General features: G+C 44.8%; 1 protein-coding gene across 1 annotated transcript in view; it reads left to right on the forward strand.

Annotated features, from left to right (window-relative positions):
• The window catches only part of LOC124775924 (glutamate receptor ionotropic, kainate glr-3-like), a 117,845-nt gene that overhangs the window by 96,205 nt on the left and 4,107 nt on the right, over positions 1–17,533 (forward strand). Inside the window, exons 8-9 of the mRNA XM_047250769.1 lie at positions 5,280–5,533; positions 14,598–14,754. Coding sequence (XP_047106725.1) covers positions 5,280–5,533; positions 14,598–14,754 — 411 coding nt within the window. The remainder of the gene's footprint in view (positions 1–5,279; positions 5,534–14,597; positions 14,755–17,533) is intronic.

Genomic DNA, 17,533 nt, shown 5'->3' on the forward strand with positions numbered 1-17,533 from the left:
ATGTGAAGTTTTGCATACGAATGTTGAATTGATCCTCGGTGTCTTTAGCCCACGCAATGGTTTTGCCCGAGACTGGAGACTGGCTGACCTCAATTGGTCCTGCGCTCTGCTGCTCATAGACGATCTCTCGCGACATTTTCGTCGTAGAGAAGGGACGCGGTGACGTAATCCTTCTCATCTCTGTCCATTTTGTTACAATTTCTCTTATTATTGCGTGTACAGCTTTTCTGGTGGCAGTCTGTGATACCCCCGTCCTGCTGTGCACGTTTAGGTCGGTTTTGCTTTGATACTCGGGAACAGTAATTCAGTTCGAGGGCACCAAAGCATGATTGCGGGCAATTTGTGGAGTAGGGGGTCGCATTTGTGAGAAAATCTGATTTCACCTCTCGGTTGTCACTGTATTGCATACCACAGGGTTCAGTTCCGAAGAGGTCGATGTTTCGGAGCAAATACAGGGTGTTTATAAATGAATATCGGGGTTTTAACGCTTCATAATATTTATTACATTAATGATATGTCAAATGAAAGTGCAACTCAAACAATTGTAATTTTTTTTCATAATGTGGGGCCATGGTCATAATTTATTTCTTTAAAGTCAGTACCGCCATTAGACTGTTTTTTATTTGCATTGTTACTTTTAACGATCATGATTTCGGCTTTAAAGTGCCATTATCAAGTGTTTTAATGTTACACAGTGCCTAAGATGGCACACAGTCATATTTAAAATACACTATTAGACACATTGTCTAAGGGCCAATATTTCTGGTAAAAGCCTACTGCTTTGTTTTATCACTGAGCATATCATCCTGAGTCGACTCGGGCGGTGGCCGGAAGTTGATAAAATTAACACGCGACTTGTATAGAATCTAACACATCAAGCATACCGATCTGATATCACACTAGCTATCTCAGTACTCAAGAGAGTCGGTGCTCTGTCACTGGTCGGTATCTTAAACGGTCTCTTCCCCTTTCCGACAACGATCTCTCGTGTATGAATGTCTTTATTGTGAGAGGGCTGGCAACATAAACTACATCAGTATTCAATTTGTTCTCCGCAGCCCTTTCCCGAACCACATCCCACCCCTATCAAGAAAATTAACATTAACGATTGCTGGTTCTAGGCGCTACAGTCTGGAGCCGCGTGACCGCTACGGTCGCAGGTTCGAAACTGCCTCGGGCATGGATGTGTGTGATGTCCTTAGGTTAGTTAGGTTTAAGTAGTTCTAAGCTCTAGGGGACTGATGACCTCAGATGTTAAGTTCCATAGTGCTCAGAGCCATGTGAATCATTTGATTAACGATTGAAGTCACTGGTGGTTTATTTAGACGAATCGTGGGCTCGTACATATTACAGCGTGAATAAATGCTGGCAGAATGATAGTACAGGAGGAGTATTGTCAGATTAACGTGCCTTTCTAAGTTTAATTCTCGTGCTATGTCGTGCAAGAATAATACACAGAAGATAGGAAAAGGAAATTTCAAGAGCTCTTGACTATCAGTTTGGCTTTAGGAAAGGTAAGAGACCAAGAGAAGCAATGGGATCCGTCTTCGTAGCTGAGGGATTTTTCTTCGGTGGGACGACAGGCATGGGGTGTACTCAGCCTCATGAGGCCGACTGAGGAGCTACACGACTGGTTCCTAAAGGTTCGAAGATTAAGATATCCGACAACGGCCGGTAGATTGGTGTGCTGACCTCTTGCCCCTCCATACCGCATCCGATGACGCCAGTGACAGAGGATGAGAACTTAGAACTACTTAAACCTAACTAACCTAAGGACATCACACACAACCATTCCCGAGGCAGGATTCGAACCTACCACCATAGCGGTCACGCGGTTCCAGACTGAAGCGCCTAGAACCACACGGCCATACCGGCTGGCACAGAGGATGACACGGCGGTCGGTAGAGCCCGATTGGACTGCCTAGAGCCAGAATGCGGAACTCTGCATTCCCTGTTACTTAAAAATAAAAAAATAAAATCATAAGAAAATTCTAGACCCATGAGTTGTATTTGCCGGCCTAGAAAAAGTGTGAGACAATGTAAGTTTAATAGGCTCGAAGTTTAGGAGAAAATAGGATAGAGAAAGAGGGATAATATACAGTATGTACAAGGTACATTGATTATTAAAGCTTACATACTAACATCAGATGCAAAAAACTAGGAAGCATACAAAATATATGAGAAATGTACGAGGAAAACGGGAAAGGACAAGTAAGAATTGTAGTGAGAGAGACTGGAATAGTATAGTGATGAATGGAAGAAGAAATAACGTGGTTGGATACTATGACAGAGAAAGACCTGCGGAGGGAGGAAAAACGAAGAGCGTTTTATGAACGTTTGATCTCTCGATTGCTAATACTTGGTTCAAGCACCATCAACGAAGGTTATATACATAGAAAGCTCCAGGTAAAATTGCTAGATATTGAAAAGACTTTGTTATAATGTACCAGAGATACAAAAACAGAATTAAGATCGCAGAAAACCTTTCCAGGAACAGACATCCATACAGACCATAATTTAATCGTAGCAGATATTAGGACAAAATTAAAGCATTTTAAGTAAACATAGCAGATAAAGAAGTGGGGTATTGGGAAATTGAATTATGAGAACTTTAGGAAAGAGGACGGTCACTATATCGGAAATCACTTGGAACATCTAAGGAGAAGTGGAGAAAGCGCTTAAGAGTGCAATACCGTTAACAATACAATGTTGCAAGGATTAGAGACAGAAATTGGAGAGGTGGAAACAACATGAAATAAGAAAGAGTGGATAACAGGAAGCATGTTGGATAAAATGAGTGAGTGCAGGAAATGAAAACTTAAAGAAGGCTGAAGACAATACAGAAAACGGAACAATGAACTAAGAAAGGTAACTAATCAAACTAGAGAAGACTGGATGAGGAAACAATGTGAGTAAGTAGAACTGGAAAAGAAAGGTAAATGGAAGAAATGTACAGAACAATGAAATCCGTAATACAAGGAGAATTAAGAAAAATAAGCGAACAAGGAATGTTAATTAAACATTTGTGGAAGCAGTAACTACACAAGAGGAGAAGAAAATGTGGATGAGTTATATGGCAGAGTTATACGGCGGACAGGTGAATAACAACATAACTTCTTCTGTTAGGTGATGGGCATCAGAATGAAGAAGACTGAGGTCCTAAGATATTGAAATTGGAATTAGGAAAAGGATTTTAGGATCTCTAGTATAGTACAGCATATGGCACTGAAGGCGTTATCTCCAAATTCCATAGCCGGATTGACTGAGATAGCAAACAGAATTTACGACACAGAAATTTGTCCTTAAGATCAACTTAATACCATTCTAGTACCTTTGCCTAAAACGTGCAACAAAAAAGAATGGGAAGACTATAGGACAATTGGCTTTATCAGTCATGTTATAAAGTCTGTAACGAGAGTCATACTAGGCAGTGTTGGAAGGAAAATTGAAGAAAATACTGGGGAAGACCAGTCCGAATTCAGAAAGCGTAAAGATACAAGAGTCTGTAGGCTGTCTGTGGGTGATTGGTGAAAGCATGATAGAACTGAACAAGGAAGTGTATATTTGTTTATCGGCTGGAAGAAGGCTTTCGATAGAGTGAACAGGCATATACACCTGAGAATTTTAAAAGGTGCTGGCATGTACTGGAAAGACAGAAGGTCAATAAAGGAGATATACAGAAAGCAATATGTGGCAGAGTAGGGACCGATGAGACGGAAGAGGTGAGCATTGGAAGAAGTGTAAAGCAAGAATGTTCGGTGTCACTGAAGATGTTCCATACATTTGGAGAACAACTGACAGGCCAGGCCATAGGGAACGCGAGGGCATTGTAACTAACAAAGAAAGAAGAAAGACAATTAAGAGCGCGAATGAACAAGCATTGCTGGCGGAACTAGATTAGAAACTACAGCAGATGTTGAAGAGACTGGGGGATGGGTATGGAATGAAGATAAATATAGGAAAGACAAAAGTGATGAGAATAAGCAAGAAGGAAGTTCCAGCTACCATATTCTTATTGGAAAAACGATAGGACAAGTAAAATTCGTTCTGTACATGGAATCTCATTGAGTGGAGTAGAATTTCCTTGAGTGATGCGTCCCGCATCGAACACAGCTCCGATGACGTGTCTGGAGACACCCCAGAACACCAACCTGTCATCCGCCATACGGCCTGACAACAAGGAATGATGGCCTGGGATGCCATTTCATTTCACAGTAGGACCTTTTGGTTGCCGTCCGCGGTACCCTTAGAGTACAGCGGTATGTCGACGATATTATGCACCCGTTTCATTGCCCTTCATGGCAAGGCATCCTGGGCTTACATTTCAAAAAGATAATGGCCGCCCGCACACGGTGAGAGTTTCTACTGCTTGTGCTGGTGCTTGCCAAACACTTCCTTGGCCAGGAAGGTCGCCGTAACTCTCCCCAAGTGAGAACGTTTGGATTATTATGGCCAGGACCCTCCAACCATCTCGAGATTTTGACGATCTAACGCATCAGTTGGGCAACATTTGGAACGATAATCCTCAGGAGGACATCCAAGAACTCTAACATTCAATGCCAAGCCGAATAACTGCTTACATAAGAGTGATAGGTGGACCAATGCGTTGTGGACTTGTACAATTTGTTTTTGTTTATGTGTACCTCACATCTACCGATTTCCGTTCCATTCGGATAATTTCTTCGTGTTGCGTGTTTCTTTTATCTGAGGGTGTATATTAAGACTGAATGTAGTTAAAATGTTAGGAATTATTCACTGAAAGCTTTTGTCTGGAGTGTAGCCTCGTACAGAAGTGAAAGGTGGGCGATGAACACTTCAGACAAGACGAGAGTGAAACTTTTAAATTTTATTGTTACAGAAGAATGCTGAAGTTCCGGTGGTTAGAAAGGATAAATAATGAAGCGGTACTGAATCGAGTCGACAAGAAAAGTTCTTAACGGCATAGCCTCACTAAAAGAAGGAATTGGTCGGTAGGAGACATCCTCAGACAGGAAGAAATATTTAATTCGTTAATGGAGGAAAATACTGTGGCGGAGTTGGCGGTAGAGGGGGGGGGGGGGGGGGGGAAGAGGGAAGAGGGCACACAAGTTCTTGAGGCTCGACTATGGTAAACAACTTCGAATGGATACAGGATGGAATAGGTAAGCTGAAATTAAGTAACTGTTGAGGGATTGACTAGAATGGAGGGCTGCATCAGACTACAACAACTGTCTTATTCGAAGTTATTTATGAATTTCCTCTGACTACCCATAGTACAGATATTGTGCAACATCTTTCAGGATTCAGAAGAGCCTGTCACCAGACAGATATACAATAATATCGTGGTGAAGGAGAACATGCCAGTACACCCGACACAAGCATTCGACCGGCTGTGCAGCACAGACAAGCACGCGTTCCTGTCTGACCTGGTGGAGTTTAGGCTGCGCGAGGATTCCCTGAAATGTACCGTGACGTCCACCCAGGAGTACATTAGCACACAGCTGGCAATTGCTTTCAAAAAGAGAAGTCCTTACCGCGAAATCATCAACTACCAGTAAGTATCGTACCACATTCATAATTAAAATTTATTTTTAATTCAAGTGCTTAATGAACTCTCGTGTCTCTTTCTATCATAATTATTCTTTCAACTCGAGAAAATGTTTCTATAGTTCAAAAACTTTTTTTATTAAGAACAGACATATGAATTATTATATTTTATTTTTGAGTTATTATTTGCATTTACGCCTGCAGCTCCACACTCTGAAGGTAGAGATAAAGTTTCAGTTATGACATCGAGAAAAATCATGCTGCGACCAAGGAACTTGGCGTCCCTTGTACGAAGACTCAATGGCACTGTACGCCTGTACAACAAGAGGAACCCGGTGACCAACCTAACAGGTACAGACAGTGAAGGCAATGCCTGCGGACAACACGATGGAAGACCTGGAACAGCTGGTCTTCCACGAAAACGGCGGGTGGTGTGCGTCCCTCAGGACTGAAATTCAAATTAACTGCTATCTCGGCCAGCCAGTAATACGCTGTATTGTAGAACTTCTGTGTTGGTTATTAATGAAATACAACGTGATTCAGTTGAGCTGCTCACGTCAAATATTTGCTCAACCGTTTAAGAAATTTTCACCTACATAAACTGTAAGAAAGTTTCAACTAAACAAAGATGATTGGATCTTTAAAGAGACTAAGCAACTACGATTATTAGTCTCTCATTCACTACACCCCCCCCCTTCCTCCCGCAAAGTGGAATCTGTGTATCTCGCTATCACATCTGCCAGCATCTGACTTTTTTTCTCCAAGAGCCAATACTGACAAGTACGGCGGCACCTCAGACCGCATGTATACCAATCTTATGACGCGTCTGTAACGTATATAAATTGGAATGATATGAGATCCCAGAAAACTAGGTATACTAAGAGCGCGATAAGTTGACTGTTGACCTGAAAGTACTTATAGTAAAAAGTCGGACCATTCGGAACACTTCAAGTCGATTGTTCTATGCCGGCCGGGGTGGCCGACAGGTTCTAGGCACTACAGTCTGGAACCGCGAGACCGCTACGGTCCCTGGTTCAAATCCTGCCTCGGGCATGAATGTGTGTGATGTCCTTAGGTTAGTTAGGTTTAAGTAGTTCTACGTTCTAGGGGACCGATGACCTTAGAAGTTAAGTCCCATAGTGCTCAGAGCCACTTGATTTGATTGTTCAGTGTTTCAGATTGCTATCACCCTCAGCGACTCCAAATTTGTAACTCTGTAATTTCCTGACGAAATGTTGTTGTGTCGTCTGTGTTAGTAAATGATTAACTGGTTAATAACAGTATCTGTACTTATGTTTCAGTGCATTAAGCATTATAAGACACGATCACATATATTTACTAAATGCTTTGAATGACATTTTTCTTTTACAATTTGGGTTATACTACAACAGCCTTAAGTTACTACTATATTCCTTGCTACAAGTACTGGGTGGTTATACTCAAACTTTGTCTATTTAACATGTTGTAACACAGAAACTAATCACCGTATGAGTACCAAACATGGTAGTACCAATGTCAAGGACATAGGGAAGTGAAATAATGCAGAATCAATTTAATTTGCTGATACAATACATGATACCGTTACATACCGGTGCCACTACTGCTACAAAAGCGGCTCAATACGGCCCCATCAGTGTTCAGAAGAGTCTGAAAGCACCGGATTGCATTCTGCACAGCAGAACGAAGCATGTCCGTAGGTATGCTGGCTATGTCCTTGATATTCTGCACCTGAGACCAGCACATGTATGAATGTTCCCCTGGTAAACCATGTCCGTCAGTAAGCCTCACAACCAGAAATCACTGGAGTGGGATCAGGTGATAGTGCCAGCCATTTGGAAACGATCGGCTGATAATTCGATCATTTCCAAATGTATTTCGGGGAAGCAGGTGAACTGCACAAGCTATGTGCGGTGGGGCTCATCTTGCATGAAAACTGTTCAGTTCAACACGTGTCTCTCCTGCAGGGCACGTATGACATGTTGGCGAAGCATATCGCAGTAACCCTGGGCAATCACACTGTACGTTTTTTGATCCTTGAGCGCCAACCTGTTCAAAAAGGAATGGGTCAATGATAAACATAGCCGTGAAGCTACCCCACACGGTGACACGTCCACCGCACAGAGGAACTTCATGCACAGTGACTGGACGTGAAGATCCCCACATTCAACAATTATATGTGTTCACCCGACCCTCAGAGAAAAATAAACTTCGTCTGTCCATAGGATGGTTCAGGGCCAGCCTTCGTCAACTTCAGTCCTTGTGAGAAAGTGGAGATCGAAGTCTACACTTTGATGTGCTTCCTGTGGCGCAAGCTGCTGTACTATATGGATATTGTACGGATACAATTTGAGAATGGTTCGATGCACCTTCCGTACAGTGGACCACGGGATGTTCAACTGTCGTGACGCAGCACGCGCACTGCCCGACGACGTGGAACTGCGCCCAGCGTTGTCTGCCATAGCAACAGCGATTTCATCAGCCACCTGTGGTGCAACCTGTTGTCGGCCTCTTCCCGGAGCGACGCCCAGTTCTCCAGTTGATTCGAACTTCTTCGTCATGCTCCGCACAGCAGGTGGAGAAAGAAGACCCTTCCGTAATTCTTTCAGCCTGCGATATTCTCGAAGAGCAGCTGCACCATTATTGTCGTTTTGGTGGTAGAGCCTCACCCTGCTCCTTTTGTCCGAACTCATGCTGACACGTCAGGTGTGCGAGACTATGAATGACGATGACTGATCACGGCACCTGGTGGCCGTATTTGGAACTGAACGGTAGCGCTGTGATGCATGGAAATCATGTACCCCATACCCTGGACATTAATGCTACAACGTTTGGTACTGGTACAGTAATTACTTTCCGTGTTATAAGGTGTTAAAAAGGGACAGTTTAATTTTAACCACCCGATATGTACCGCTTTTGAAGGTGACCATCTGTTCAAATGTTCAAATGTGTATGAATTCCTAAGGGACCAAACGGCTGAGGTCATCGGTCCCTAGACTTACACACTACTTAAACTCACTTGTACTACCTTATGCTAAGAACAACACACACACCCATGCCCGAGGGATGACTAGAACCTTCGGCGTGAGGGGCCGCACAGTCCGTGACATGGCGCGTCACACTGCCCGGCCACTCCGCGCGGCTTAATACATTTGAAGTTTGTTGTAAGTTCCTATGGAACCAAACTACTGACGTCATCGACCCCTAGGCTTTCACACTGCTTAATCTAATTTAAACTAACTTACGCTGCGGACAGCACACACATCCATACCAGAGGGAGACTCTCTGTGTAATGCACATTGACGAATCCATCTTACTTACGGTTGAAACTGATACCGTAGCAGCTGATGGGTAAGAGTCACGCAAGTCCATGAGTTGTCGACACTGGAGTACAAACTAGGAAGCTTTCCCCCTATGACGTAACCTCACCACGCAACGACAAATCGATCTCCAGCTACACCTCTGAGGTCACTGGCCAGCTTTTGGCACCCCATCTGTAATTCCCCCGTATATTTTTCATTCGACGAAGGAGTCAGGTATAGCCAACAGTCGCAGAATGTTTCAAATGGCTCTGAGCACTATGAGACTTAACTTATGAGGTCATCAGTCTCCTAGAACTTAGAACCACTTACACCTAACTAACCTAAGGACATCACACACATCCACGCCCGAGGCAGGATTCGAACCTGCGACCGTAGCGGTCGCGCGGTTCCAGACTGTAGAGCCTAGAACCGCTCGGCCACTCCGGCCGGCAGAGTCGCAAAGTGTAGTTATTTATTCTTTACTGGATTATAAGTTATCTTTTTTCGGAAGCTATTACAAATTATAACCTGTTACAAATGAACGTGTATATTCGATACCCGTAAAGATTAAATGCTTACAATTCGCAACTGTTGGATGTATCTGACTCCCCTGTCGAATAAAATTAATGTGCAGTTGCTGAGAGTAATCAGCCACGTTTATGACATTAAAATCCTACAATATACGGAATAATAATTGTAAACTGTCGTGTGCTGGTTTGACAGCGATTGGGTTTCGAGGTACGTAGTGACAGGAGTCGGGCGTTTACGCGGGCCCTTTTCACAACTACCAGAATTTTGAGTGTGTACATTAAAAACTCGTTTTCAGGATTGAATTTGAAAATAATATTACTACCTCTGTAAGTGTGTTTGGTGATTACTTTGCAGGAAAACTATATTCCTAAGAAGCTTTTCTTGGATTGGGCTATTAGGTACTAGATTGTAAATTTATGGTAAGGTCCTATGGGACCAAACTGCTTTGGTCATCGGTCCCAGCCGGCCGCTGTAGCCGAGCGGTTCTAGGCGGTTCCGTCCGGAGCCACGCAGCTGCTACGGTCGCAGGTTCGAATCCTGCCTCGGGCATTGATGTGTGTGGTGTCCTTAGGTTAGTTAGGTTTAAGTTGTTCTAAGTTCTAGGGGACTGATGACCTAAGATGTTAAGTCCCATAGTGCTTAGAGCCATTTTTTTAGATACAAGAGTAAAACGATTATTATTTCAAAAGTAATCGCCATAGCTGTTAATATCTGGTTGGTGCACAAATTCGTAGCGCAGAACTATTTAAACCTAACTAACCTGAGGACATCACACACACATCCATGCCCGAGGCAGGATTCAAACCTGCGACAGTAGCAGTCACGCGGTTCCGGACTGAAGCACCTAGAACCGCTCGACCACCGCAGCCGGCCATTTGACTGCCCCTTGTACATACAAGAAGGGGTAAAACTTTCTCGGCCTCGTTCAAAGACCGCAGCACATGGTGTGTAATCTTCTTCTTCAGAGGTTCGAACAACTTTCAACAAGCTCGGCCCCAACTACAAGCTACAGTAGCTGGCTGTTGGCAGCTGTCTAAAAAGACGTGGGGCATAAATCCTGGGAAATGAAGTAAATAGAATGTCATGAAGTGATGAATATTCATAGAAAAGTTGGTTTGACGACAACTGAAATTCATTCAATGCAGACGGTGACACTTTTCTATCAGATTCCGCTGTAAAAAAAATTGATGATCTACCTTCAAATTGGGTCCGCAGCTGCGATGAAAGGTTTAAATGATTTGATACCGCCTGCAGCTGTCACTTTCATGGTTCCGTACCTCAATCGCTAAACACGGAACACTTTGTTGTCCGTCTGTCTGTCTGCCCGACTAGTAACAACCCTATATCTCAGTAACACGTAGATATGCCATCTTCCAGTTTATATATTACGTACTAACGTCGATGGTCACTTGCCGGTGTGAAAAATTTAAGCTTTTACCTCAATGCAGTCACAAGATACAGCCATTTATGTCACTTATTTTGATACTCGCAAGCTCACTTATCAATCCTGTAGCGTACTGCCCCTTGACATAGAATCATGGAATTGGGGAAGAAGCGAGGTTTGGCAATACAAGTAAAGGAAAAAAATCCTAAAATTATTACTCAGTAATTACGTAACACGAAAAAATTTTTAGGTTTCCTTTTTTTTTTTATCCTAACGGTTTGTCTATCCAGCTTTTAAGACCCCTGTTTCTCACTAACGGATAGATGTATTAAGTTGAAATTTATGTCACACGCTAGGGTATCGATATCGATAACAGGCATAAACCGTGGGAATTGTGGATTTCCTTAATGAATGAACTATCTTTACACGTGATTAAGTTTGTACGGAACCTTTGCTGCGAGAATCCTGCTCACACTTATTCGAATTTCGAATTTTATTATTTCGTTCGTCGCACTATTGTACAATTATATCTTAGACCATTTTAGAGTACAGCACAAGAAGGCAGCTTATTGTGTCATACAAGTTTCTGTGTGCACGCACACATACACACACACACACACACACACACACACACACACACACACACACGTACAATTTCGGTCTAAAACCGAAATTGTGCCATAGAAGAAGAAAGAAGAAAGAGAAAATGACAGCCACAGCGCAGGCTGTATCAAATCATTTAGAAAGTGACAACTGGCTGCTGAATTCAAGCGATGTCCTGAAGTTTGCAATGTGGTCCTCATGAATATCAATGAAATATTTATTCGCCATAATCACAATAACAACAAAAAGATGGACAGAAACCCGCACTTCAGCTCCAAAGACGACGGCGTCATAAGCGGAAAGGATGGTAACATCGATGTTGAGGAATGTGAAAAGAATTCTGCTTATTAACTTTCTCCATTGACGTAAAACACCCAAAACTGGGGAAATTATAACTATCTAATAGATGTAGAAACGAAAATTTTAAAAAAGAGACCTGATTTGTGAAAGAAAATAATCTTTTATCGAAAAAATGCACCTGCTGACGAAGGTGTCGGGAAAATCGAGGGATTTCCGCTGTGAAGTGTTGGACGTCAGCCTTAGCAGATGCTTCTCAGCCGTTGACTCAGTTACTGCACTGAGTCTACATTTCTCTTAGAATAGTAATGTGGAACCTACAGTTTTACATAAAAAAGGCGAAGCTTATTTGACTTTCTACCTTGACTGCACCGTCTCTACATGTGCTGGTTCGATGTGATCGAAGCATTGCTTTTTTTCAGGTCTCAGGAAGGTCATCATAGACCGAAACTAACAACCTGATGTGATATGTTGTGATGTGTAACTGTGTGGCGGACTATTTAGATGGGAGTAGAGTTTGGCTGGCGGCTGGGCAACCGTGGACTCTTAACAAAGATTATTATAATTTTGCCCGCAGCTCGTGGTCGTGCGGTAGCGTTCTCGCTTCCCACGCCCGGGTTCCCGGGTTCGATTCCCGGGGGGTCAAGGATTTTCTCTGCCTCGTGATGGCTGGGTGTTGTGTGATGTTCTTAGGTTAGTTAGGTTTAAGTAGTTCTAAGTTCTAGGGGACTGACGACCATAGATATTAAGTCCCATAGTGCTCAGAGCCATTTGAGCCATTTAAAAAAGAATATAATTTTATTAATAATGTGAAGCATGCAGTTATCAGACTGCATTTAAAGACAATAAATACCAGTTTGCCAAATGACTTATCACCCGATATAGTAACGTGAAAATTCAGGACGAAATTGTTCAAATGGCTCTAAGAACTATGGGACTTAACATCTGAGGTCATCAGTCCCCAAGACATATAACTACTTAAACCTAACTAACCTAAGGACATCACACACATCCATGCCCGAGGCAGGATTCGCATCTGCGACCGTAGCAGCAGCGCGGTTCCGGACTGAAGCGCCTAGAACTGCTCGGCCACAGCGGCCGGCAATTCAGGAGAGTAAGCTCTTGTGCCACAATAATAATAAAAACCTACAGCGGGCATAAATGAAAATATGATCAGAAAATCTTAACCTAACATTCACATCATCCAATGTATATACTCCGCCACACTGAGAATAACTGTACAAAAGGGGCTCAGTATAACCCCCTGCTGCTGTATCCTCTGTGGCGAACACTGTCTGCTGCTCCACCCAAATGATGCCTCTGGTTAACTTCAGGTTTTCCCCTCGTTTATGCTCCACAACCCCACTGCCTTGTTGGCTCAAAGCTATCCACTCGGACTGTAGGCGGCACTGCTGAGCTTTCTCCAGGATGTGTTTGTCTCTACCAGTTGATTCGAACTTCTCACTTGCTCTGCTCTGTCTCCTGTCACCAACCAGAGGACGGGCTCGCAGCAGACACCACATGCTGCTAGCTACCTCACGCATGACCTGCCACTGAATCAAGTCAGACTCATCCTGCCAGTGGTGTGACAGACAAACAGTGTTGCAATACACTGCGAAAGTGAAATAAGAAAGAGATTACACCAATTCTTACAGCATGACCAGAGGCATTTAAACAGTCATTCTTACAGCACTGTACACGCAATGGGAATGAGAAGAACCCCTAATGTGTGGTACCATTCTAAGTGTACTTTGCTAACAGGGGAAAGTTCCAATCGCAAACCTCTCCTCCACCCCTCAGATTTAGTGGTTATATGGTCCAGTGGACAGCCAGTGAAAAACTGAACACAGTTCAAGTATGAAAACAGGAAGAAGGTGTACTGGACTGTGTAAAAAAAGCAAAATAGAAACACTGAACGGTCCAGGCTTATCAAATGGAATATTCAGGGCATCTTAGCAACCACAGCGTCATGGTTAAGCAGTTGCACTGAAAACTGAACAAGCTGTATTCTTAACTCCCTTTCGCCGCTTAGTTTTATTTTTATTTTTTTTCGTATTATAAACTGACCATCCAGTCATTGAAATGTTTGTTCTCTTCCTGCGCTCTTGGCAGTTGTCATTCAATACGCTTGTTACAAAATATGAGTCATGTCTTAAGAACACTTTACTGCCGAAGTAAGCGTGATAAATAGTGAGCGTAGGCGAGATACCACATAGACATGTTTGCACCTGTTACTGTCGTTCAAAGTAGTCACCAGCGTTGTGTAGAGCCCTTTGCCAGCGATGTGGAAGGCGTAGTATACCGTCAGCAGAGCCTATTCTGTTGATGGTGCGAATGGAGTGGTCTACCGCCTGTCGAATCTCTGGAACAGTTATGAAGCGAATGCCACGAAGTGGTTCCTTCATATTTGGACTCAAATAAAAGTCACGAGGACTTAATTCCGGGGAGTATGGTGGATGGTACAGTACTTCCCAGTCCCATCGACCCAACAGAGGAGCCACAGCTTGCGCTGTATGCGCCCGCTCATTGTCGTGCAAAATGGTGGGAGGGTTGCGCAGAAAGCGTCGCCGCTTCTTTCGCAAAGCTGGTCGCAGATGATGCTCCAAAAACGAACAGTAATACTGTGCATTGACGGTCTGCTGTGGAGGAACGTAATGCGTTAGGATACACCGCTCCATTCGCACCATCAAGAGAACAGGCTCTGCTAACGGTATACTACACCTTCCACATCGCTGGCAACAGGTTCTACACAACGCTGGTGACTACTTTGAAGGACAGTAACAGGTGCAAACATGTAACTCTTTTGTATTAGTTGTGAATAAATAGTTGCCACTGTTTAAGTTCCAACCCTCTTACACTTCACAGCTGTTAGCAGAGTACATGCGTAGGTTATAAGCTAGGTGTGTAGTGGTTTGCCTGGTGCTCTCGTCTGATGCTGTGGTGTGGGGCTGTTGCAGCCTGCTGAAGCTGTACACGGAGGGCGTGGTGCCGCGACTGATACGGAAGCACTGGCCGCTAAGCGCGATGGAGCCGCAGCAGCTGCGGCAGCGCCAGCCGCAGCGGGTCCAGTCCCTGCGGCCGGTCTACATAGCGCAGGTTGCGCCGCTGCTTCTGGTGCTGGCCGCCGCGGCTCTGCTCTCACTGCTGCTGCTGCTGGCCGAGAGGCTCTGGGCCAGGAGCACACCCACTGGCAGGCAACACGAGGGCGCAGACGGGGTGGCAGCAGCGCACTCACCCGCTGCGTCCCAGACCGGCGACATCAGGCGCGTCGCCTGCGTCTCAGTGGCCACCCAGTGTGAATAGCCAGTCATGGTGCCCATTAGCCCCAAAACTCCTGGAGCTCTACTTCCACACACCTCACCCAAGAACCTAATACGAGGGGCATTGAGCAACTAATTGAACACATTTTTTGGGAAATTCAGGTCGAAAAACTGCAGACTGTTGTGGAACATCGTCGGATGTGCCCTCTTCAGCCCATTTAGTTCCATGAGATCTGATCGGTGGCGGCGCCATACGAGTATGTAGCTTTCAAAGTGGCGTCTGTAACGAAGGTTTGTTCCAAGCAGAGAGATGTCTCTGATTCTTTTTTTTTATGGGAATCCAGGGCATCGCAGATATTCATAGGTGCTTGCAGAATGCCTATAGAGACCTCAGAGGAAATAAAAGCACAGTGGCTCTTTGGGCGAGGCATCTGTCATCATCACAACAAGGTCGCACAAACCTGTCCAATATCCTGTACACTGGCTGGCTGTAGACTGCTACGTATTGTTGGAATGTGCTGACACACTCATTTGAAGTGATTGTTGGATCACAATCGGACACCTCGTTGCGCAACTGGACGTCTCTGTTGGTATAACTGACACACACGTCCACCAAGTGGGGCACTAAAGGTGTGTATCCACTGGGTTCCTCGCTGCCTAACAGAAGACCATACAGAGCAACGACACAATATCTTTGTGGAATACCTCGTACCTTATGTGGCTGGCCGTGACCTTTTTTGTCGAACATTGTAATAGGCGATGAACGATTGGATCATCACTTCGAAGTGGAAACCAAAAGGCAGTCTATGGAGTTACCCCACACCACCTCTCCTCTGAAGAAAACGTTGAAATCCATACCATCAGCCAATAAAGTCATGGAGATGGTCTTCTGGAACCCTGAAGGGGTTATTCTGTTTGATGCTCTCCCTCATGGTGCAACATCAACTCTAAAGAGCGTTGTGCTTATAACACCTCAACGACCCCCTTAAAGTCAATTAAGACAGAATATCATAATATGAACTAGGGAAGAGTTATCTTGGCAAATACGACATCTTGGCCGATAAGCTAACACCAAGAAGTTTTGATAACAACAACATTATACATCACTGAGAGTTTTTGTTATGAAAAAAGGAGGAAGAAACCTCAGATTTAATTAATGGGCAAATATCCAAGTGATAATTGCAATTAATATCTAGAAAGCTAAGTCCAAGGTGATGTTAGTCAGAGATAACTTTTATGTGGAAGAGAGTTGTAAGCGCAACGAAGAAATTCAATGCGCCTACGATAGTCTTTCACAGAAGAAGTCGCTTGCTGGCTCTCGTCCTATAAAGACGTGCGAGAACAATTCTTGTGTTAGTTACTGAGAGTACGGAACGCGACGAGATTGTTTTTGCGTTAAGAAGTGTTTCTTGCGTGATGTGATTCACGAACTTCGGAAACTGATTTTCTAAGCGAAAAAAAAAAATTGTTCAAATGGCTCTGAGCACTATCAGACTTAACATCTGATCTCATCAGTCCCCTAGAACCTAGAAATACTGAAACCTAACTAACCTAAGGACATCACACACATCCATGCCCGAGGCAGGATTCGAACCTGCAACCGTAGCAGCAGCGCGGTTCCAAACTGAAACGCCTAGAACCGCTCGGCCACACCGGCCGGCCGATTTTCTAATCAGAGACAGGAACTGATAGACGCGTTTAACCGTGTATAACGGGTTAATTGAACTTTATTGACGAAACTAGTGAATATTGGACTTTACTTTCAAATACACTCCTGGAAATAGAAAAAAGAACACGACACCGGTGTGTCAGACCCACCATACTTGCTCCGGACACTGCGAGAGGGCTGTACAAGCAATGATCACACGCACGGCACAGCGGACACACCAGAAACCGCGGTGTTGGCCGTCGAATGGCGCTAGCTGCGCAGCATTTGTGCACCGCCGCCGTCAGTGTCAGCCAGTTTGCCGTGGCATACGGGGCTCCATCGCAGTCTTTAACACTGGTAGCACGCCGCGACAGCGTGGACGTGAACCGTACGTGCAGTTGACGGACTTTGAGCGAGGGCGTATAGTGGGCATGCAGAAGGCCGGGTGGACGTACCGCCGAATTGCTCAACACGTGGGGCGTGAGTTCTCCACAGTACATCGATGTTGTCGCCAGTGGTCGGCGGAAGGTGCACGTGCCCGGCGACCTGGGACCGGACCGCAGCGACGCACGGATGCACGCCAAGACCGTATGATCCTACGCAGTGCCTTAGGGGACCGCACCGCCACTTCCCAGCAAATTAGGGACACTGTTGCTCCTGGGGTATCGGCGAGGACCAATCGCAACCGTCTCCATGAAGCTGGGCGACGGTCCTGCACACCGTTAGGCCGTCTTCCGCTCACGCCCCAACATCGTGCAGCCCGCCTCCAGTGGTGTCGCGACGGGCGTGAATGGAGGGACGAATGGAGACGTGTCGTCTTCAGCGATGAGAGTCGCTTCTGCCTTGGTGCCAATGATGGTCGTATGCGTGTTTGGCGCCGTGCAGGTGAGCGCCACAATCAGGACTGCATACGACCGAGGCACACAGGGCCAACACCCGGCATCATGGTATGGGGAGCGATCTCCTACACTGGCCGTACACCACT

This window comes from Schistocerca piceifrons, chromosome 2 (genome assembly GCF_021461385.2).
Source record: "Schistocerca piceifrons isolate TAMUIC-IGC-003096 chromosome 2, iqSchPice1.1, whole genome shotgun sequence".
Lineage (NCBI taxonomy): Eukaryota > Metazoa > Arthropoda > Insecta > Orthoptera > Acrididae > Schistocerca > Schistocerca piceifrons.